The sequence below is a fragment of the Tenrec ecaudatus genome, chromosome 8 (assembly GCF_050624435.1).
Source record: "Tenrec ecaudatus isolate mTenEca1 chromosome 8, mTenEca1.hap1, whole genome shotgun sequence".
Lineage (NCBI taxonomy): Eukaryota > Metazoa > Chordata > Mammalia > Afrosoricida > Tenrecidae > Tenrec > Tenrec ecaudatus.
The window spans coordinates 52,936,111-52,961,243 of NC_134537.1; the positions used below are offsets into that span (position 1 = coordinate 52,936,111).

Genomic DNA, 25,133 nt, shown 5'->3' on the forward strand with positions numbered 1-25,133 from the left:
TGGCTGATTTAAGAGAACAGCATTTGGCTGTGAACTCTTGTTTCCTGCTCAGGAAAAATACCGCAGAAACTATTGTAATATTGAACACAGCTTACAAGGACAGCACTATGGGAAAAACTTAAGTGTATGAGTGGTTTTCTCGTTTAAACACAGGTGAAATATTGATCGATAACAAACCTCATTCTGGACATCCATCAACTTTGCGAGAGGATGAAAATGTCAACTTGTTGTTCATTTGGAGTTTGTTCCACCAGGTCAGGCTGTTAATCAAGCTTTCTATTTAGAGTTTACGAAAAGATTGTGTAACAGTGTGGGACAAAAAAGGCCTGATTTGTGGTTTTGCCACTACAATGTGCCTGCTCACACAGCCGTCTCAGTTCACCTGCTTTTGCCCCCCCCTTCCCCCTCAAAAGCATGCCTCTCTTGCCCTACACATCTCACTCACGCAACCTTCCATGCGACATCTTTTTGTTTCTGTGAATGGAAAGGGGCATGAAAGGGCAGCAATTTGATGATGTAGAAGAGGGGAAGAAAAAAAACAAAGGAGGTGCTATCAGCCATCCAAACACATGAGTTCAAAATCTGTTTCCAAGAATGGAATTGCAGATTTGACAAATGTATTAAGTGTAATGGAGAGTACTTTAAAGGTGATAAGGTTGTTTTCCAATAAAATTTTAAATACATACATAGCTTTGGGGGAAAAATTCCTCTTTGGGCGGGAGGGGTACCCTGTGTATGTAGACAAACAATGGAAGCAGGAAACGTGGGTCAAGATGGCTGAGAAACCCTTAGTACAGTCATGCCCAGACATGTCTGACAGCCAGATAGGGCCTCACTCCTCCCTAACACAGCTGCTCCGAAACCCCCTGCATGGAGGACAGTGCACCAGTTAGTCACATAGGTTCCACTTAAGGGAGTGATCGGGTTTCTCATGTAATAGAGACCTGACAGCCAGAGTAACCTAAGAGCACCTGTTTGCACTAGGAGTGGAGATGACTGCAAAGAAGGCACAGAATGGTAGATTGTTAGGCTAAAACCACTGTAATTAAGTTTGAATACTTTTCTTGGATTGACATATGTTTCTATGTATTGGAACAGAAAAACAACTAAGGTCAGGGGCAAACAAATTAGTAAATTACCATTGTAAAGTTCCAAATGGAAAATTCCTTACAAAGCAATTTTACAGTACACTCAGATAGGTAGGGAAAGAATTTTGGAATCTCCAAAGAGAATGATAAAGTCCTATTGTATTTTGAAGGGCTCACACTATTCAGTTAAACCGGATTTCACTCCAGCAAATCCTCCTGGAATCATGAGAGTTTGAATTCTCTGTAATTAGACCTGAAACATACCCACTCACTTGCCACACGTGAGAGCAAATTTACTTAAGAGAAATGTCTCCTTTTAATATGTCCTGCTGTGGGCAGGAGCTCTGGGGGAGCAGTGGCTCAAGTGTCCAGCTGCTAACTGAAGAGCTAGCAGTTCAAACCCACCAGCCACTACATAGGAGGAACGTACAGTGGCTCCTCTTGTAAAGATTACAGCCTGGGACAGTTCTACTATGTCATGTGCCTACTATGGTCACGTGCCTACTATGTTCACATGCCTACTATGTTCATGTGCCTACTATGTTCATGTGCCTATTGGGACAGTTCTACTGAGGAATCACTGTGGGTCAGAATTGACTTGGCAGCACCAAGTTGTGCTGTTGGTTGTGGTTTATTGTTGACAAAGGTGGTGCAAACAGTTAACTTAATCAACTGCCAACGGCAAGGTTGGAGGTTTGAGTCCACCCAGAAATGCCTCCAAAGAAAGACTTGGTAATCCACTTGATAAAAATCAGCTATCAATACCCCTTGGGGCACACGGTTTTATTCTGATTCACATTTGGTTGCCAATGAGTCAAAACAGACACAGTACCAATTTATTTTTAACTAAAGGAAACAGGACTTTCTCTGCATTGTTCCTGCCTGGGTAGAGAAGCAAGTAAAATCGCACAATTACTGGCAATCAGTCCTCTTTCCGGTTACAGCCAGAGCCCTCGACAAGAGCCCAGAGATCAGGGTACACCCCTGCTCTATTAATAACTAGGAGAGTGACTTGCCTAAGTCCTTGAATTCCCATGTGCCTCAGGGAGCCCTGGTTCCCAAGCTTCCGCCCCTTGGTTCCTGAACCCATGAATTCTGGCTATTGGAGACACAGCACTATATACCGGCCACTGGTTAAGAGCGTAGACAGCTTCCTGGAGAACATTGCCCCAAACCCGCATGTTGTCACCTAGTTGGCGCGTAATCTTATCTAATGTGAACGCTCCCCAAAGGGTTACCTCTGAAGAGGAGGACTTTAACAATTAAGTGGATAAGATGATACGTGCTGTGGAGACTGGTCCTCCTCTTTCCTCTGCCACTCCTGTTATCGCCCAATGGGCACATGAACAAAGTGGACATGGCGGCAGGGATGGAGGTTATGCATGGGCACAGCAACATGGACTTCCACTCACCAAGGCTGACTTGGCCACTGCCACTGCTGAGTGTCCCATTTACCAGCAACAGAAACCAACATTAAGTCCAAGATATGGGACCATTCCTCGGGGAGATCAACCAGCAACTTGGTGGCAGGTTGATTACATAGGACCACTTCCATCATGGAGGTGGCAGCGTTTTGTTCTTACTGGAATAGACACCTACTCTGGATATGGATTTGCCTTCCCTGCACGCGATGCTTCTGCCAAAACTACCATTCGTGGACCTACAGAATGCCTCATCCACCAGCATGGCATCCCACATAGCATTGCTTCAGATCAAGGAACTCACTTCACAGCAAATGCTGGCTTGATAGAACGATGGAATGGGCTCCTAAAGACACAATTGCTATGCCAACTAGGTGGCAACAACTTGCGGGGCTGGGGCAATGTTCTCCAGGAAGCTGTATACGCCCTAAACCAGCGGCCAATACATGGTGCTGTGTCTCCAATAGCCAGAATTCATAGATCCAGGAACTGAGGGGTGGAAGCTGGAGTGGCACCACTCACTATTACTCCTAGTGATCCACTCGCAGCATTTTTGCTTCCTGTCCCAGCAACCCCATGTGCTTCAGGTCTGGAGGTCCTGGTCCTGAAGGAAGGAACTCTCCCACCTGGAAACACAGCACGGATTCCACTGAACTGGCAGCTGAGAATGCCCCCTGGTCACTGTGGGCTTCTCATGCCTTTGGATCAACAGGTCAGAAAGGGTGTCACTGTACTGAGTGGTGTGATTGGTCCTGTTCCCAAGGAGAAATTGGACTGCTGCTACATAATGGAGGCAAAGAAGAATATGTCTGGAATCCAGGAGATCCCATAGGCTGACTGTTAGTGCTACCATGTTCTGTGATTAAAGTAAATGGTAAATTACAGCAACCCAATCCTAACAGGACATCTAATGACCCAGATGCCTCAGAATGAAGGTCTGAGTCACCCCGCCAGGTAAAATACTGCAGCCAGCTGAGGTGCTTGCTGAGGGCAAAGGTAATACAGAATGGGAAGTAGAAGAAGATAGTTCTACCTATCAGTTATGACCACGTGATCAATTGCAAAAGTGAGGTTTGTGATTGTTAGTGTATTTTCTTTATATGTGCTTATTGAATATCTTTGTTCATGTATATCAGATAAAATTGGACTCGGTGTGTTTTCAGTTATAGTATAATAGATGTTTGATGTTAAGTCTAAGTGTGACTTCATTAATGTCTGGAAATTACATATGGCTAAAGAATATGCACAGGTGCCAAGTTGCCAAGGGGTGGATTATGATAGGTAGGTTTGTTTGGCCAACACGGCCAATGAACACGTGTGAGATTAGTTGAAGGGCAGAGAGATAAATAGCTCGGCGAGCCTCGCCTTTCTCTCTCTCGCTCTTTGATCATCGGACCAGTGTGAAGCTGCCTCGCTTCTTCTGTGTCTCAATTTGCAAGCTACACTACCTGTGGGACACCTAACCTGTGGACTGTGTCGCTGTAACTTGAGGTTCCTTCAAGACCTGCTTTGCGACACTACTGGAATTTACATCTGTTGAGCTGGGGACAGTCAGATACTGTCATCTGGCTCACTATTGGTGACCTGCTTGCCGCTTGCTGCCTGTGGCCGGATAGCCGGAATTGCTCCACGGAGGACTACCCCGCGGCGCTCAAGACTTGAAGGACTGCCGGTATACTAGCTGGGTCAGTGAGTTACACTGAGCCATTTGTACTGCTTTATAGATTAATCAACTGTTTATTTCTTATGTTATCTATCTATCTACCTATCTATATAAATATAAATATATATATGTATATATATATATATATAATTATTAGTGTCCTGGTTTTGTTTCTCTAGAGAACCCAGTCTAACAGAGTGAAGATGATATTTCCAGAGTTACCTTCTAATCATAGATGCTACTGAGATTGGGCACAGGAGAGTGTTTTTGAACAATATACAGTCATGATGGTGATGCTATTAAAACATGCATGTGGTTTGGTGCTTTTCACAGCCTGTCTGGGGCAGGGATCGGGAGGTCCAGCCTTGGGCCGTCCGAGGCCCTGAAATCATCAGTGTGAAATCATCACGTGAAATCATCACGTGCCCAACCAACGAGCAGCATTTCCAGCCATCACATAAGGGGTTAGTTAATCCAGTGTTTGATCAGTAGGTCCCAAGAATGATGTTATAAATATCCAAATGTCTCTTGAATGCAAAAAGGTTCCCCACCTTGGTCTAGAAACAAAGTAGCACAGGCAAATGGACTCAGATTTGGGAGTGAATTGCCTGGGCTCACATCCCAGCCCTGCCACTTACTAGTCAAGTGTCTCTGAGCAAATTACTCAATAATACTGAGTTTCACATGCTACCCGTACTACAATGAGGACACCAGTGTGGCCACCTCACAGGGATGACTGTGAGAATCAATGGATGTGGGCTCTCACTACGGTTTAAGTTCAGTTTGCGGCCCCAACAGTCTTCACATCTTCCCCATGACTGGAGCCAATGATCAGACCTGGAGAACCGCCAATCATAATTGCAGTGAGGGCGGGAATGTCAACCTTAAGGAACACGTTTTTTGTGGGGTTAATGGCTGTGGAGCTGAAATGCATAAAGGAGGAACGGTGTCGAAAGCGCAGGATGCTGCTCAGCCTTCTGGAGCGGGCCTGAGAAGTGGCACAGCGTCCGTCTCTCTGTACAATGGCTCCGAGAACACGCTCAGTCAGCTCCCGCACTCCTCATTGCGCAAGCCCCCCGCCAACGCCTGCTGCCTCTTCCTCATTAGCGCAATTTCAGAACCTTAGGATATGTTTTAGACCAAGGAAGTAAGCGCGGCAACATTTGATTGGCTGCTGCGCCCTACATAAACTGCGGAAAGACAACAATAAATTCGATCTGCGCCCTCAGAGCCTGCCCTCAGGAGTCTGTGTGCACACGTTGGTCCGTGACTCTGTCTACCTCACTCCCCTGAGGGCCGGACCTGTTCCCACAACTCTTTTTGGATAAATACTTTTCAGATAAATGGCCTGGATAAAGCTATTCTTTGTGAGAAAAGGAAAGTGTATTCTCGGGTCTTTAAGAATCACTCCGACATTGGAAGAGTTGCTTGTTCTTACTTCTCTTCCTGATCACTGAGGTCATCTTCGTCCACCAAATGGCCGAAAGGCTCGGAGGAAATGGACACCATGTTCGAGAGGATGACTCTGCTGTCACTGCTGCCTGTGAGCACCAGCTGGTCATGAGAGTGGTTGTAACGAACGTTCCACACCCTGCGAAGCAAAATCGGAGTTTACGCTGCTGCCGCTTCAGTGACAATCTGATGCCTGTACTTTAATTTATATTGAAAAACTTTATTAACTCAGGCAGTTAATACTTAAATAAGAACAGTAAATGAGGTACACAAACCTAAATTATGTTATAAGAGTTTTAAGTGTCAGTAAAAAATATTAAATTACACCTGACAACACTAAAACTGTGTAAGATAGTTCCATCTCGCTTCTTGATTGGCCTCTCCCTAGCATTATTCTTCGACTTTATCAGAGCATTGTCAGCTACGTGATTTATTCTTTGTACTTTAAAACAAAATAAATCATTTTATTGGGGAAGAGGAGGCAGGGGGGAGGGAGTGGTGAGCACAGAACATCATGGACAGGGGAACAACTAGTAATCTAAAATCCAAGGCAAGGTGGGTACAGAGTTCCCGGTGGTGTTGGAGCACCTATAAACTAGGCGAGAGGAATTACTAAGAGGCAAAGGAGGGTGAGTGTGATAGTGGGGCAAGAGGAAGACAAAAGGAAATAGAGGCAAGAACTAGGAAGGAAAACTATTTTTATAGATACAAACATAGGCATGCACATATGGAAATATATTACTACATAAAAATTGGGGGACTGGCCTATGTACAAATATTTATATGGCAATATATTGAGGTAGTGGACGGACTTAGGCTCTCTACTTAAGTTTTCCCTCAACACAAGAACACTTGGCTCTAATATGTGGCACTGGTGATGCCCACCTTCCCAACAATTGCTGAAGACACACTGGGTACATAAGCCCCCAGTAAAATGATTTATTTAAAAAATGATGTCTGTACTTTTAAAACTGCATTGTCAAGTTCATCTGAGGATCCGTCTTTGATGGGGTACAAGAAAACGCTTGGCTTTGTAGGATCAACCCAAAATTACATAGACTGACTCGAGGTAACTGCCAGTAGAGGGTTAAGTTTAGTGTATATTTTTCTAAAATATTACCTTAAATCTTAACCAACAGAGACAGAAAAGACTAAATGTTAGAATAAGCCCTCAGAGGAAAAAGGAGGCTTATTGCTCAATATTCCAGACAAGCTTTCTCAGATTCTAAAAAACAAAAACTCCCCCCAAAGCAAAATATGGATTAAAGCTAACCTGCTATATTAAACAAAATCTCATGACAACTTCCCAATGAACAGCTGCCATAGGTCCTAAGACAAACGAGCAGAGACAGGTCTTCCTGGGATTATTCCTTCAGCTCTTATCATCACACTCCAGCTTGCTTTCTTACACACACATATGCCCAGGGGGCTGGTCAGCTTCTGCCTCAAAATCGGTGCCAGGGCCACAGAGAGCCAGGGCACAGTGCGTGCAAACGCAGCGCATGGAAGGGCACTCTCCGGAGTAGCTGAGGGGAACAGTTCACCACTTCTATACAGCTCACAGTCAATGACAGCAATTCATTTGCTCGTTGAAACTGGGCACTGATGTATGGGTTTTTCCCAATTAATTACCTTGGGTTGGTTTCTTTTTTCTGATTGCAAAAGCAATATAGATTTTGAAGAAAAATTCAAACACATAGACCAGTAAGGTCTGCTGTAATCTGCCCCTCCTTGCCTCAGGTTGCTGACCCATTTGGCTCTTGCTCTTCCAGATTTCCTATGCATTCTGGGGAGTGGGTGTGGGTCTGTGTGCGCGCGCGTGCACACACACACACATTTTCATTAAAAAATGGATCCCTACTACACACATTGTTCTACAAATGGATTATTCCTTCACTTGCTTTGCAAGAGCCAGCATATGGTAAACATCCCAGTAATATTTAGAAAGAATGAAGATCGTGGGCATCTTTCCATGTCCACGCAGATACAGATCTTCCTCATTCCTTTTGACAGCTGCATAATCTCCACTGAATGGATGTCACTTAATTTATTTAAGCAATCCCCCAGTGATGGGCATTTGGGCCATTTCCAGTTTTCCTGCACCGCACACAATGCTGCTGAGAACATCTGTGCACATTTATTTTGCACACTCAACCAGCACTTTTTCAGTAGAAAACAAAATCTGACGTTTCTCTCCTATTTCTGTTTATAAATCAGACACCGGAATTGGAATTAGTGTTTCTTTAAGAAAAAGAAAACCGGTTGACTGATGGATGCACAGCCAAACAAAGCTAGACTGTGCCTTTCAAAAGGTAATTCGCAAAATGTATCACGCAATCCCCCTTCCCTCTAACCCAGCATGCAAAGGAGTCACTCTACCAGTGGGAATGCTCCTCCAGGGTCTTCACAGGCTCAGTGACATTTCTAGTGTCCCAGAACTTCACCTTGCAGTCATCGCCACAGCTTGCTAAGTAGTACTGTTTATTGGGATTAAAGTCGAGGTCTCGTACCAGCTGTCCGTGGGCATTTTCTATGCAGTATATCTGGCTAAGGGAAGGAAAGAAGAGCGGATGAAAGGGTTAGCCGGAGTAGGGAAGCCCCTGGACTCTGTAGCTAGGCACTGGCTCCCTAGCAACCTCTTTAACCACCAGCTCTGGCAATATCAGTGATTCTCACGCTGACAGCTGAGCTGGGGGAAATCCCAGCTGGGTACTCCCGGCTTCCAGGGAGAGTCTTTGCCCCTCACAGGGAGGCTGGGCACCAGGCACCACGGATGCCAGCTGTGCCTGGCGGCCTTCATGTGAGCGGCTACCGTGACTGGAAGGCATGCTACCTGTTTTTCCAGAAATGTATTTGTGATCCCCTGAGCAAGTTGTGGAACTGATATCAGTTTCCAGCTGTCAAGAATGTGACTGGGCACCCTGAGAATGAGTGTGTGCCAGGGGGAATGTGACGGTCATGGAGAAGCTGAGATAGCTTTTGGGTAGGACACCTGACCAAATTTTGGAAGGCTATGGTAAGAAAAGAGAAGAGTTGTTTTGGTATGGGGAGATTACATATAGAACAGGAAGGGAAAATGATACAGGAACCGTCTGTGTACATAGAACAGGATGAAGTCGGGGAAACAGAGGTGGGTGTGTGTAGGGTGGGGAAAAGTGGTGTTGCTCAGGAGGCACTGAGGTTTTGTCCATGGTGTGGAATAATTTGGAAAAGGCCATCAATAACAGCTGTGTAACATGAAGATGATAATCAACGGCATTGAATTATACAAGTAGAAGTCGCAGAATTGGGCAATGTTTTATTGTGTATAGTTTTGCCACAATTGGAAAAAAATTATATGAATAACAATGAGTACAAAGAAGAAAAATAGTTCTAGAATTGAATATTGTGACAATTATACAACTCTTTCATATGATTGAATTATTGAATTGTATGGCATGTGGATGAAGTGTTAATAAAACTGGTAAAAAAAATTGGTGGTCTTGGTGTTTGTTATGGTGGATGTGTCCTTTATCTCTCTGTGCTGTCTCAGAATGTCAACATTCGAAGACATCATTCTCGAAGACATCATTCTCAAGATGGGGAACCGGGCAGAGGGAGGTGTGAAATTCCTTCCCAGTCATATTCATACAGTGTGTGTGTATGCACATGAATGCATGCAAAAGAGAACTTGGGCGGCTCCTTCTGTGGTTGGAGATCAGACCATTTCGATGATTGCAATGACCTCTGACCTCCTATTTGACAATTTTTCCAGGCTAATTCCTCGAAGTGGTCAGCCGATTCCTTCTTCGTAGCCTGTTCTCCTTCTGGAAGCTCTGCTGGAGTCTGTTCATTGGGGTGGCCCTGCGGGCACTGAAATACCAGTGACATAGCTCCCAGCATCACGGCGACACACAAGCCTCCACAGTGCAGCACGGCACACTGACAGGCATAAGGAGGACTGTGAGGAGGGCGGAGGACCGGCGGTGTTTCCTTCTGTGGTCCACAGGGTTGCTATGAGGCGGAACCCACCCCGGGGCACCTGCCAACTTACCCGGTGAATGCAAAACTCAAGGGCAAGTCACCTGCCAGGGGTTGCAGGTGGTTAGAAAGTAAATAAAAAGGCCTCTGTAACCTCATGGATCAGTCTTGGTCTACTCTTGGCTTGGGTGGGGGTCTAATACCATCTTTCCGGGCTGCCTTATGTGCCTAATGCCACGCTGCCAATGTCTACTTCTCTCCCTTGGGCGAAACTTAAATCTTTCTTCCAAGTAATTCAGTTTCTTCCCTTGTTCCAGTTTCAGTGGTGAAGGTGCACAGCTGGGCATCTTTGTTCCATGTAATTATCTTTCACATATTTGACGACCATTATTAAGTGACCTTACATTTCTCTGTTCTACAAGGTGGATAAACTCAATTCCTTTCCTATATATTTCTACCACTCCCTCTACCCCACATTGGATTTTCTATCTTTAAACTAGTATTTAATCTGGAACCAATGGTTTTTATCTTACACATTTGTAGTACTTGAAAAGTACTAGAAAAAAATCCCACTTTTTAAAAAAGATCCTAAGATTTTTCCAAGTCCAAGAGGCAACTGCGTAAAATTAAAAATTTGGTAAATTCCTAAGAAATTCGCTGTACAGCCAGACATGCACTAAGCATTTATTGAAAGACTTGTGTTTGCTCTAGTGGGGATGAATTTAATAAAAGCATAATAAATTATCACGGAAACAAATGTATCCTGAACAGATAAAGACCAATGCTGTTAGCAAAGGAGAAATCCTCGTAGATGACAAGGAACCAATCAATCATTTCCTGAGTTCCAGCTCCCAGTGGAAGTCAACTTGCCATCACAAACACACAGCACAGGACAAGATGAGTGAATGGAGGCAGGCCTGGCTAAAGCGATCAGTGGCATGGTTTCTTTCTTGCTTCCTTTGGTCTGCGGTGCTAGTCTTAAGACTTTCTTGTCTACTGGATCCTAACATTCTTCCCGTCCCTTTAAAGAACAACGGACACCGTACAGATAACGGTAAGATGAGGAAAGAGAGAGACTTCGGTCAGGATATTCATCATGGTATAAGTCCATGCTCTTGACATCTGCTTATGAAACTGAATAAACCTTTTGTTCAGCTATGCACAAGCTGAGGAAATGGCAATTGATTATTTATTAGTCCCTGAATTTTCAGAGGAGCTATGAAACTAAATTTAAAGTTGTGTCCCCACCCTTAAAGGCAACACAGGTTATTACAAGACATCCGTCTTTTCAGCTTAGTGATAAATTATGGTGTGCTGAGGGGATAAACTGTATCTTAAAAAAGCTTGCGCAGGCTTCTGTTGCCATGACAACAGATATGCACACCATCACTCCTTTGCTTATCAAACTCACAACTGGAACAGAAAAAAATTGCTCTTATTTGTTCCATTAAAACTGTTGGTTGTTGCATATAATTACTTAGATGACAAAATATGCTTACCCAATAGGCATGCATCTTGAGGAGCTGAAATTGTCAACGACAACTACCTACAAAAGATTGAATCAAGGGGACTGTGATTGCCAACTTTTAGTCGTCAGTCATGGAGACTAAGAACATCGTATGGTCATCATCTCGCTCACATAGTATCCCATAAACATTGATCTTCATTTCATTGCAAACTGCTCCCACTTGAAGAATATCAATGGAACATTAAACAATCAACTGAGCTACAGTGATTCCACAGGGATGGACAAGCTAGTTTAATTTGGGGTAAAGAAACAAAATAAGACTTACGGTGCTCTACAAAAGTGACAGAGAAACAAACGAGGTGCCCCTAGTGCATTGGACTTAAAATCACCTCCTCTGTAGTCATGGCTTTGGTTGATGAGAGAGAAAGGAAATGGAAGAGAAAAAGGAGGAAGAATCCAGAACATGGGTTCATGCTCCTCATTCAAAGTGGGGCCCTGGCATCACTGACCTCATGCTCCGAGTATCCCACCCTCGTAGGGTGGTGTCATTTGCTGTGGCAACTTGGGTGCAGTTGTGATGTGGGCTCCACCGTCCTGAAGTGAACTTCAGTTGCCCTTTTCCTTCCAGAGATGCTGAGCTGGCCAGCTTGGAATTTGGTAATTAAAAAAAAAAAAGAAGAAAAGACAAGAAATTTGAACCCTTTTTCAGAAAATACAAGAGATACCCTCTCTTCATAGGATATTAAAGAAAAGAATTACTAAACAGAATTAGTAAGATCTATTTTCATTTTCTCCTTGTAAAAGTCTAGAATATTTTAACCTTATCAGGGGGAGTGAGGGGGGTGCAAAACAACAACCCATAAAATTGATCACATTAAAAAATATCAATATATTCCCTATTTACAGGACTTGTTTGCAAGTACATGATTAGGTATAGTCTGCTCAAACTCGAGAAAACACACACGTACGTGCACACACTAACTCAAACAGCTGGTCTGGGTAAGAAAGGCAAAGGACAAGTAAGTAAAATATACATGACCACATGTAAATATGAAAGAAAAAACATTTTAATTAATCCAAGATTATTTTAAATACACATCCCCTTCCCCCTCTTTATTTTGAAAATCTCGAAATACTTCACAAGGAGGTTAATGAAACCTCGATAGGCCAGTGAGCTAACTAAGGAAGACTTCACCTGGATCCACTGGGAAGTGTCTCTGGGGGACTGAAAGAGAGTGAGGAGCCCCTGGTGGGAGGCGGCAGGAAGGCTGTCTTAGTGCCCCACCTATTCCACCCACCCGCCAGCTGGGGAGTTTATGCCCCAAAGCATATCACATTTGCTCACATTTTGATTGCAATGTTTGGTTTGACTATTATTAACATGGAGACTTGTAAAGGGAACACTGAGGGTGCTCCAGGACTCTCTACCACTCCCATACTCCCCTTCCCAGCCCTGTCTGTCCCAAGTTCCCCATCACATCATGACTCCAATTATCTCTGGAGAGGGTTGTGAAATTCTTCCCAATATACATCACTCTAAAATCAATGAATTAATTTTCACTTAAAATGAATCTGAATCACCTCAATGGCAGGGACTTTTTAGTTAGTTTATATTCTTTGGGCATTTTTTAGAGGAAACTGAAGAGGTCGCATATCTACCCAGCTCCAAAATGTGTTCCAGGTCTGATGAAAGAGTTCCAGAGCCCTGGCTATCAAAAGCTAGAGCATCCGGGGTCTGAAAGGCTTGAAGGTGAACAAGGGGCCATCTAGCAGAGAAGCAACAAGCCCACATGGAAGAAGCACACCCGCCTGTGAGATCATGAGTTGTCGACAGGATCAGGTAATAGACCTCAGAAGACCCAAAACAAACAGAAGAAAACATTGTGGAGAACAAGGAGGGGTTAGAGCAGAGGTCTAAAACCCATCTGTAGACAATAGGACATTCCTTCACAGAAGGGTCACAGGGAAGGGAACCCAGGCACAGTATAGCACTGATGAAACACATAATATTCCTCTGGTTCTTTGAGGCTTCCTTAACCCCCCCTCCACTATCATCACCCTAGTCCTGCCTTTCAGTTTTGGCTAGACCCTAGTATGTACGTACAATGATACAGATAAGAGCTCACGACAAAGGGAATCCAGGTCATAGAAATGCCCCCAGGAACAAAAATGGGAGTAGAGTAGTGATACCTGGAGGGGAGCAGGAAGGTGGGGTGAAGAGGGGAAGAAGGGGGAACCGATTGCAATGATCAAAGCATGACCCTCATCCCCACTGGAGAATGAACAACAGAAACATGGGTGAAAGGAGAGAGCGGTCAGTGTAAGATATAAAAATAGTAATCATTTATAATTTATCAAGGGGTCACAAGGGTGGGAGGGAGGGAGGGAAAAAGAGGAGCTGATACCAAGGGTTCAAATAGAAAGTAAATGTTTAGAAAATGATGATGGCAACATATGTACAAAAATATGCTTGATACAATTGATGTATAGATGTATAAGAGCAATAAGAGACCCAATAAAATAATCTTTTTTTAAAAAGAAAGAAAAAAGAATATAGATCACCAAAAAAGAAAAGAAAAATTCCAGAAGGGGTGATTTTATTGAGTAGTTTAAATTGCAGGTGGTAGCACCTGTGGCCATTTTGGGTTGTACAGACCTGGTGGCTTATTCATTCACTTTATAAGATTCCTCAAGGGTCCACTGAAGAACAGGTACAGTGTCAGGATCCAGAGATTTGAGGATGAAGGAACAAATTGGTAAATGAAAGAGCAACCTGGTAAGTGTTGCTACAGATGCAAGACAGAATACTCCTGGGGGGTTGTGAGAGGACAGAGCAACCAACTAGGAACTCACTCCTGTTGCCCACAGGGAGAAATGTTCCATCTGCCTCAGCGCTGAGCCAGCCTAAGGCCAAGTCCCAGGTCTCTGGGAAGCCAGCGCTCGGAGCATAGTGATTCTGAACCTGGCCTCACTGGCCTATGGCTGCTTCAGGAGGTGACCAAACCCACGGCATTATCCACGTTTTGTTACACATTTGCTCTTAGTATTTCAAAGAAATAAGCCCTGGAACAATAGTTTTGAGTACGGTCCAATAGGGGTGAGTACGATCCAATAGCCTTGGAATAATAGTTTGCGTACGATTCAATAGGCATGATGGGTTACCAGTAAGGGGGGAGGGGTGTGTGTGCAGTGAAAGAATCACTGCAGAGGAGGGGTAAATCAGGATCCCAGGGGGCAATTCTCTCTAAAGATTTTGATACCCAGCTGCCACCCCATACACAGCTGTGAGAATCTGAACACGACTCTAACCCAGATGTTGTAGATACCAGTCCTGACAGCAAGAAGCAACGATGGATTCTACTGTTCCGCAGCAGGAGAGCTATCTAGGCTTAGAGCCCTCAGGGCTGGCTTTCATAGGATGTCTATGAAAGCCTCAGCATCACTCTCAGCATGATGATCTTTCAGACGAACAGCTGCTGCCAAGCTCCTTCCCTTGTTGATGGCTAATCCTCCCAACTCCCCAGTGCCCAGCCCTACTACCCACCCCACCACTCAGCTCCCCACAATCCTATCATGTGGTAGAAAACCAAAACTACTTCTCAGGAGATGGCTGGGAGCGCTAGTTTCATGGTATCCAAATTAAAATATTGGTTTTTCATGCTGAATTGGTAAATGATCTATTATACTTTTTATCACCATAGTAAAAATGAATTTGTCCTACCATTATAAACCATATAACTGGAATATTTTCTCTAAAAAAGGTTAAAAGACTATGTCTATTTCACTCAAAATATATTTATTGCTTTACACTTGTATGATAGACAGCAAAAAACCTTCAAACTTGTTGTTCCGGAGCTGATTCTGACACAAAGTGATCCTGTGGGACAAAGTAGAACTGCCCCATCAGGGTTCCAAAGGTATCATCCTTACAGAAACAGATAGACAGATCTTTCTCCCAGGAGCTGCTGGTGGGTTTGAACCAGCAACCTTTTTGGTGAACAGCCACAAAGGGAAGTAGGTCACTGGAATACAAAGTGGAGAAGGGCCAAATGCTGTGGGGATTCAGAGGCGATCTGTATTCAACTGGAAGAAAAAACAAGAAGGATTCCAGGGAGCAAGCATCCTGGAGACAGGCCTTGGGGAATGTGCAGGCTATTGAGAAGCAAAGAACAGGAGGGAGTGTGGCTGAGGACAGAAGGCAGAAACCAGAAACATGCCAAGATGTATGAAGAATAGCAAACAGCCCTCCTGGTTTAAAAATATTAGTACTCAGATAGACAGTTAGGCTGCGGTCACGGAAATCAGGTTGAAATGCTTGCAGTTAATATTTTGGCAGGAGATGGGGAGCCACTGAAGATTGTTAAGTGGGGCAGGGACACACAGCCAGAGTCCTGCTTTTGGAAGATGGACTTGGCAGCTGCATGTGGAGGCAGTGGAGGGGCAGAGCTCGGAGCCCAGGCAGGCTGCCACGAATTAGAATACGACTGTGGAAACAGACCGGATGCGCAGATTGCCAGTGACGTGCAAAGAGACACCCCTTGACAAGCAGTCCTTCTAGTCTGTGCATCTGCTCAGGCTCTCTTACAGCACATGTGAAGCAGGTCACAGCTGCCCATACGCTTCTCACAGAAACCAAATTGAACTATCCGGAGCTAACAGGGAAATGTTGTGTATAAAAATAATCCCTGGAGCACCTGAGGAAAACTAGGGTCTGAAATGTAAGGGGATTGTAAGAATCATTAGCACCAGAGATTTAAACAACACAAAGACACTCTCTAACGCCTCCTCTCTGCTCACCTCTGAAAGAAGAAAGAAAGAAAGAAAGAACATGCTACCATTGAGTCAATTCCAACTCAACTCATAGCAACCCTATAGAACAGGGTAGAACTGTCCCTGTGGGTTTCTGAGACTGTAACTCTTTATGGGAATAGAGTGCCTCATCTTTCTCCCATGGAGCAGCTGGTGGTTTCAAACTGCTGATCTTGTGATTAGTAGCCCAAGGCATAATGATTATGCAACTCGAGTTTTTTCAAATGTAATACGTCTGTATGTTCAAGACTAGCCCATACACTGAAATGAGAAAGCATTACATATTTTGCGCATCCTTCTAATGAGACAGCCGATGCATGACTGAGCAGATTGATTTTCCAGGAGAAAGACTTCAACTGACTCAGCCTGGGTAGGGGGCCCACCCAGGAACGATCAGCAATGCCAAAGTAGATGAAGTAATTTAAAAAAAAAAAAAAGCCCAGCAGTTTTTTTTGTGGGAATTATGTGTATGGTAGAAGCCCTGGTTGTAATGGGACTGTTAATAAAAAGTTAATAGGTGCCTTCCATACTTTCAATTCCACTGTATATGATTTTACAACTTGCTCTTCTTTTTGTAACATTCGCAGCATAGGAAAATCCCGTTGCAAGGGTGCAATTATTTTCAGTGTAACACGGGAGGGTCAGGTGTCACGAAACACGAAGATGGCATGGATAATCATAAACAATGTGAACACACGCAACTCCACAAGCGGAAGGCTTGATTTTGAAGTACAATTCAAAGAGCTAATCCTGCAGAGCATGCATGTAGGTAACCATGAGACCAATGACATAACTGTGATCACAAAGCCAGACTTGAAAAAGTCAAATGATGGAGGAAAATGAAATGGCTCCCACACTATAAGCCACAGAACATACTTAGCAGAAGCCAATTTGGGGTAAGGGCAAAGTAAATCTTTTCAACGGCAATGTTGCAACAGTCTTACCTTAATAGGAGAATCAGCAAGTTCATTTCACAAACTGAATATGGCTCTAAAACGAGTATTATTAGGATACTACGTGAGCTCATTTGTGTCTTTATATAGTCCTTTGCATGTATGGTTCGGTTCAGTGCTTTAATTTCCACAAAGATGACATGAACCAGGAAATCTTTGTGACAGCCCCTCGGGAAGGAGGGGAGTAGTCGCCAACCACAATTTCTGTAGATGTAATCATTGATTCTACCAAACATGCTAAAACATGCATAGGGCCAGCAAGCAAGAACTTAAAAGGATTCAAATACTTTTTCTAGCTATTAAATATGGTGTTCTAATTAATTTTCTATTAAACCCATTAAGTTGTTCTTCATAACAATAAAAACATATTTTCTGAAGACAAATCATACAAGGTCCAAGTGAGTGAGCTAGACAAACAAACTGGGTGGGAAGAGTAGCATAGAACCATTCCAAAAGAGAAAGATTCACAATCTTGAACAAAATAATTCAACTTGAATCCCAACAGAATTATTTTGCCACTCAAAGCTCTATGTATTTGTGTTATTTTTAACTCCATAAGGACTCTTTGAAAAAAAAATCAGTAAAACTAATCACTATCTGCTTCCAAAATCCACAGTGCATATAAAGTGTTCTAAATGTCAGCAACAGACCATTCTAGATCTTTGATACAATAAGTTAATGAATCACTCAGTGAATCACCAGTCAATGATGCAGCCAATCAACAAGCATTTATTCTCCCATTTGAAGAAAAGCAGGGCAAATCAAGGACACAATTAATCCAAAGAACTCATGGACCATGGGAACTCCAGCCTCCATGACCCTGAGACAAGAAGAACCAGACAGTGCTCACCCTCCACTGTGGACTTCTCTGAAAGGGATTGTAAGAGCGAGTCCACAAAAGAGTGGAAGAGGAAAAGCTAAGCACCTTGGTGGAGCACGTTCAAGATCTTGTCTGCAGTGGTGGATGGAGGTCCACAAGACCAGGTACCTCAGGGATACTAGACACTAGAAGACTCCGAGGAGCAGTGCTGAGGCTATGGCCTATGTCCTCCACTGACTCGAATGTGGCACTGTGGGACAGAATGACAGGGAGGCTAGCTTCCTGGCCCTTGAAGCCAAAAGAACACATGACACAGACTGAGACCAGAGAGAGACTTGGCCGGTGACTGAAGAGACCAATGACTGTCTTGTTGCTGTTTGCTGATCCTGACTGGTGGTAACCTGTTAGCTTTCCTAATACACCCCCTGAACGTGGAGCTCCACAGAGAACCCGGAGGAAGAGTTCGTCACTCGAAGGTTTGAACCGGCATCAGAATCTGCTCATGAACCAGGCACATCACCAACTGTACAAGACAGTGCGCCTCAAGGGACGAAACGACAAAGAACTAACAAAGAAAGAGCTTCCTGCCCAAAAGAGAATTCGCAAAACAAGGACAGCTTGAGGGCTCAGAAGAAGATTCCGATTCCTCCCCTACCATCAAAACTGCTGCCTGTTCCCCGAGACATTCTGAGGCCTGGTGTCATCAATTAAAGCTGAACACCGAAGGCCAGAAATTCGATGCATATAACTGAACGTGCTTACCCACATCAAAATAGTTTTTCTGTCACAGCAAAGGAAGCCAAGATCCAGACACGGCTGAAAAATCTAATGTGGGCAAGGGGAAGGCAGCTCTAGATGGTTCTCAGAAAAAGAATATGTGTTCTGAGGGGTCCGGCCCTCCTGAAGCAGCTCCTTCCCCCAGAAAGGGCCCCTGCATTTGAATGTGTTCTCCAGCAGGAGAGTCACACAGCTGACAATACAGGGCATGCGAGTGACAAGCTGCACTGGCCGCCTGGTCAAAAACTGCAGGCAGAGCTGGGCAGGTGGAGGTGGAAGAATCACCACGAGAGACTTCTGCTGTCAGGTGGTGTGTGGTGTTTCTGCAAACAGAAATGGTTGGGTTCAGTCGCAGTGTCATGCTGGACAAGCCTGGGTCCCTGAAAAACCAGGGACCTTCCTGATACCCGCCTGCAGTTTTCCACCTCCGCAAATGTTGGGCCCCAAATGTGTTCAGAGGAACAAAGTGCTAAAGGAAAGCCTCCAACGTGTGTAGAGTACCCGGGGTAAGGGCACTTCTAAGATTGCAATTAATAATTGATATCATATCCCTCGGGGCTTCGGGCCACGCCCTCCTGCGTTCCTGCTTGCAGAGGGCCCAGGCTGGAGGGTACGGGAGCCGCCCTTTGCAATCCAGGCTGTGAAGTCAAACCTCTAGGCCCCGATTGTGCCTGCTGCTTCCCAAGGTGAGAGACAGAAGACACTGATGTTTACAGTTGGTACAGTGTCACAAATTACCATGCATCCCAGCTAATACGATAACATAAACATTTAAAAGTCCACCAATTCCAACATTTTCTTACTCATCTGAGCTGAGCGCTGTGCCGGAAATGGCTGAACCACTAAAGACAGGCTTGCTTCTGTGCTGAATTTTCCTTGCCTGACACTCACTCAAGCCAAAGGAAAACTATCCTTCTCAAAAATACATAGTATTTTTAATACAGAAAACCTTTTTGCATACTATCTGTAATGTGGCTCAGGTATCAGGATACTCCTCAGTGTTACCACTTGTAGCTGTTTCCTGGCTTTCTGCTCTTGAAAGGGTTTAAAGGTGACTTCTCAACCATAAACACAAGGTGCCGACGTTAAAGTCGCTCTTGTGTACTTCAGTTGTATGTTGGGACCAAATATGTGACTTATTAGCTGATATTCTAACTTGTAAGGATTGAAACCAACAAAAACAAATGTCTCTCTTTCTAAAAAGTAAAAAGAGTGAAAGAAAAGTGTAAAGCAAAACTCGAATTCATTGCATTGAAAAGCAAACAAACAAAGCAAGAAGGGAAAAGAGAAAGGGATGGTCTAGGCCCCATGTCAGCACACCAAGCCTGGAGGACCACGTCCCTGCACAGAGTTGCTACGCCTGGAGGACCACGTCCCTGCACAGAGCTGCTGAGGCACCAAGAGGAATGCTGTCCACGCCCTGGAGCCTACCGCAACAGAGGACAACACTGGGACTCAGGGCCGGGAGTTAGTGCAGTCTGAACACCCCCCACCCCCCGCTCCCCCCAGCAGGGCAAGATAACAAGGGAAAGGAACAGAACAGCACTGCAATAGGAGCAAAGAAAAGACACAGAGTCCCTGAAGAGCAGCTCCCGGAAATTCCCCCAGCACCAGTGGGGAGACAGTCAGAAAGGCCAGTCTGACCTGGAGTTATGTATGTTTAGGATTTTTTTCTTTTTCTTTTTCAATCAAGCTTTTGTTTTCTTTTTATTTGGTCTCTGATATTGTCGGGTTGCCTACTGATGTAAGACAGACATGGGCAGCAAGCTTGAGGAGAAAGTAATGGTCCTGGAGGAAGTAGGGGGAGAAGGAGGTGGGGGAGGGAGCGGTGAGCAAACGATGCCATAGACAGGGGAACAACTATGGAACTAAAATCAACAACAACGAGGACCTAGAGACCGTGGGGGCGTTGGAGCAACAGCAATCTAGCTGAGAGGAAGTACTAAGAGGCAGAAGGCGAGTGTGATGGTGGGGCAGAAGGAAGGTAAAAGAAAACAGAGGAAAAATCGAGGAAACAAAACTATGGTATAAACTTAAGTATGTGCATATGTAAATAATTAATTCATAAAAATAGAAGTATCGGCTTATGCATATATATTTATATGGCAATACACTGAGGTAGTGAGTAGAATTTGGGTCTCTGCCCAAACCCTGCCTCAATGCAAGAACACTTTGTTCTAACAACCTGGCGTTCATGACGCTCACCCTCCCTGCACAATAGCTGAAGACAAAATGGGTGCATAAACAAATGTGATGAAGAAAGCTGATGGTGTCCAGCTATCAAAAGATATAGCATCCGGAGTCTTAAAGGCTTGAACTTAAGCAAGCGGCAATCTAACAGAGAAGCAACAAGCCCACACAGAAAGAAGCACACCAGCCTGTGCAATCATGAGGTATCACCAGAATTGGGTAACAGGCATCAAAAGACCACAAACAAACACACAAACATATTGTTGAAAACAAGGGGTGCTGGAGCAGTGACCCAAAGTCAATCTGTAGACAATAGGACATCCTCTCACAGAGGGGTCACAGGGAAAGGATGAGTCAGCCAGGGTGCAATAAAGCATGGGTGAAACACACAACACTCCTCCAGTTCCTTGAGGCTTCCTCACCCCCCACTCTCATGACCCTAGTCCTGTCTTTCACTGCAGGCTAGACTGAAGCATGTACACAGGTACAGATAAGAGGTCAGGACACATGGAATCCAGGAACAGGAATGGGAGTAGCGATGTCAGGAGGGCAGTGGGAAGGTGGAGAATGGATGGGACGAAGGGGGAACCAATCATGATGATCGACACATAACCACCCCCTGCCCCCACCTCCTAGGGGGACAAACAACAGAAACCATGGGGGAAGGGAGACAGGGGTCACTGTAAAATATGAAAATAATAATTTATAAATTATCAAGGGGCCACGAAGGGGGGATGTTAAGAGGAGCTGACACCAAGGGCTCAACAGAAAGTAAATGTCTAGGAAATAATGATGGCAACCTATGTACAAATGTGCTTGATACAACTGATGTATGGATTGTTACGAGAGCCTTAAATCCATGAAACGGAAGAGTTAAGACCAAAGTATAAACAAAAGCAGAGGCATAAATAAGCCTGATTAAATGGGTCGGGGGTTTGCATGTTGGGAGGACTAGAAAAATTGAATAGGTAGGGTGGTCTAGATTAACTCCAGCAGAGGAAGTGACTGCACGGATCTTCCTGGAGCTGGGGAACAGAAGAACTACACCGGCCCTTCTTGAAGGGAACTTGTTAGCAGCGACGGAGCTAGGTTGTGAAAGAGGTGCAGCTACAACCAGCAGAAACGTGTGGTAGATAGCATCTAACATGGCCCCTAGCAATCCCCACCTCTCAGACTTTATGGCCTGTATAATCAAGTCTCCTGAAATAACTGACTTCTTACTAATATCGAGGGAATATAATAATCTTACTAGACAAGACTCCGAGTCCCACCTTGCTGGTTTTCACGAAGCAAGCTACCAAGCTGCGATGAACTGAAAGCAGTGTCTGGCTAATGGCCGGGTAGCAATTGAGGCTCTAAGAGGACCTGGATTCTGTCCCCAAAAAGCACATAAACATGCTTGCAAGCAGAGCATTCCTAGTTAAAGTTTCCGATGAGACCCGAACCCTGGACAACACCTTGATGACAGGCTCCTGACAGACAGTGACGCAGAGGAACAAGCCAAGCCAGGTCTGGCTTCCTGACTCAAGGACACTGAAAGATCATGTGAATTAGGGGAGGGGCTAGCATTGGGGTGAGTGGCTGTACAGCAATAGATAATGAATGTAAGGCCACTTCTAAGGTAAGGGAAAGATTTCAGCTGGCCCTTACTTCACGGAGGGAAACTGGACCCGAGGGAGGTCACAGGCCCTCCACGGTCAAATCGCTAGCTAGTGGCAGGAGGTGCATGGCCTCTGGATTATAATGCGGGTACTCCCAAGACAGTGAAACTTCATGCCTACAGGTACAAAGAAAAGTCTGGAAGGCAGATTTTCATAAAAGCCTGAAAGAGATTTCACCATCAATTTCTGAGGGTCCGCTCAGGGCAGACAGCCAGGTATAACTTGTAAGGCTAATCAATCACTTTTTTGTTGTTTCCTGGTGACATGGAGACAGAACTCAGCAAGAACTCCACAGGATGCCACACACGTGATAATCTGTTTTTCAGCATTAAAGAGAAATATTCAGTGCTTCTCCGTCCAGAAGGAATGATTAAAGGCATCCCACAAACCTTTTCAGAAGAGAAACTACTAATGCCGGAATATGAACAAAAGACTATGCCTTCTAAAGACACCATGATGCTCCTCGTGTCATCGTTGGCACTTCACATAGGGCAGGTTTAAGAAGAGTCTTAACATTAAATTTCCAAAACCAAACAGTGGTACTTCTTGCACTCAAGAGCCCCAGAGCTGAAAAGGCAAGCAAACTGGGTGAGGAAAACAGCAACTACAAAACACCGCACCTTGCGCACAATAGATTTGTAAACTACTTGCGCTGACTCAGAATGAAGAGAATGGAAAACCAGGCGGGGAAAGGAAGCACCATCTTCTGCGAAGGAAAACCGCAAGGCTAAGCAATAGCAAGGTGTCGTTGTTACAGTGTATAAAACACTCGGTACAGTCAGGCATCCCGCGGAATCCGCAGGCTAGCCGTTCCAGGCTCCCTCACCGATACCAAATTCCACAGATGCTCAAGTCCCTTATATAAAATGGTGCAGTATGTGCATATAACTGACACAAATCCTCCGGTTTACTTTAAATTGCCTCTAGAGTATTTTTAATACGTACATCCATGTGATTTCTATGTGAATGGCAATCTATATTCCCCCTTCCCTTGACCACTGTTCTATCCAGTTCTATCTCTCCCTGAATATTTTCTATCGGGGGTTGGTTTCATCTGCCTGTGGATGCAGAACCCGCAAGTACAGAGGGCCAATTGTTTAGACAAGCTCCAACCTCCATACCCATGACCTTGGGCCACTGTGGCTGAAGGGGCTTGATTACTGCATGACAACTGCCTGCCTAACAGTTGTTGTTGTTAGGTACCACTGAGTCAGTTCCACATCATAGCAACTCCGTGTACAACAGAACAAAACACTGCCAGGTCCTGTTAGGCAGGGACATGTGGTTCTGTCTGGACAACAGGACAAAGAGCCGCTAGAAAAGTCCTTACAAACCAAAAGGGATATACAAAGAAATCGGCCTTCTCCTTTCCTGAATGTTGTGGGGTCTAGATATATTGGCTGCAAACACCTCGCCAGCATGATCACAGGGACAAGTCTCAGAGTGAGGCAGAGCAGAGAGATGTAAAGCACCCAGGTCCCTGAGGATGCACTTACACAGAGAACTAGGGACAAAGAATCACCATTTTGGTCTGAGTCAAAGATGCTGCTGGTAGAAGTGGAATTTGGCAAGACAGTCCCTGAGGTCCACCACTGCCTTCAGCATATTAAAGGGAGAAAGAGAGGAGAGAGTGAGGCCTGTGCAGGTAGGACACTAGCTGCCATCTGAAACACCACCACGCTCAAGTTCTGCTTCCAGACTGTGGCAATCTGAACAAGGGGCAGATGTGCGGTCCTGCCACCACCCGCGAGAACACGGAACACCTTTCTCCCAGAAGCCTAAGTGTGCACACACATGTGGTCACAATGAGCACACAGAGGGGCTGGCCTGCGCTCTGCACCACCCTCGCCAATGCTGTTGCCCTGGAGGCAGGTTCCGAGTTTTAAAGAATGGACTCGCTTGGAGAGCTGCACCCTGGAGAACTTTGACTCCCAGAAAGAAGCCAGCATTTGCTGAGAGAATTTGATGTTGTTTTCAACACACAACTTTATGTCAAAAAGGAAATAGAAACGAGGGGTTTGTATGTTTGTTTCTCCCATTTTTTTTGCTTAATCATAATTCAAGTGCTGTTTCGTGACAAAAAAAAGTGTATTCCTATACCCAGAAATACAGGCTTGACCCAAGATCAAAACAAGAAAAGTCATACTGATTCCAAGATGGCTGTTTAAGTTTTTTATAAAGATGAATTCACACACACACACACACACACACACACACACACACACACCACGAACCTTCAAAATTTTATGAAAAACAGAATGAAAGATAATGTAATTTTTCATCAATGTTTAAGAGCATATATATAAAAATATAAAACAATTAGGCATTAGTGATTTGTTAGGAAGACAGATCTAATTATAGCCAATTCCTTAGAGAAAGAAAAACTTAAAAGAATAATTAGGGTTTAAAAATACTGGGAGAACAGCAAAATTGGAAGTGCATTATATCTTTCATGTTTGAATTGTGATTATCACTTCCGGCCTTTGAAGAAAGTAATTTAATTATGATGTAAACACAAGTTGCATTTTGCTATCTTTTTTTCCCCCCTCTAAAATCTTGCTCTGTACAAGGATCCTACTGGTAGCCTTCCTCTTTTATGACTTTCACACATCCAGTTTTAGAGATCATGTTTTCTAGCCATTCTACTCTATATTAGTTTCCTCGGGCTACTGCAACGAAGTACCACAAACTGGGAAATTTGTAAGAACAGAAATCTATTGTATCAACAGTTCTAGCCTCCAGAAATCAGGGTGTCAGCCATGCCGATTCCTTCTGAGGACTCTGCTCCATGCCTCTCTCTAATTTTCTGCTGATACCAGAGACCCATGTATTTCCGGTGTAAATCACTCCCTTGGTCTTTTATGCTATCTT

The 25,133-nt window shown here is 44.4% G+C and overlaps 1 protein-coding gene across 2 annotated transcripts in view; it reads right to left on the reverse strand.

Annotated features, from left to right (window-relative positions):
* EIPR1 (EARP complex and GARP complex interacting protein 1) overlaps positions 1-25,133 on the reverse strand; it is a 241,402-nt gene that overhangs the window by 3,266 nt on the left and 213,003 nt on the right. For both annotated transcript variants that reach the window (XM_075555673.1, XM_075555672.1), the window contains 3 exons: positions 11,562-11,698; positions 8,004-8,171; positions 5,611-5,763 (listed from right to left, as the gene is read on the reverse strand). In XM_075555673.1, coding sequence (XP_075411788.1) covers positions 5,611-5,763; positions 8,004-8,171; positions 11,562-11,698 — 458 coding nt within the window. The remainder of the gene's footprint in view (positions 1-5,610; positions 5,764-8,003; positions 8,172-11,561; positions 11,699-25,133) is intronic.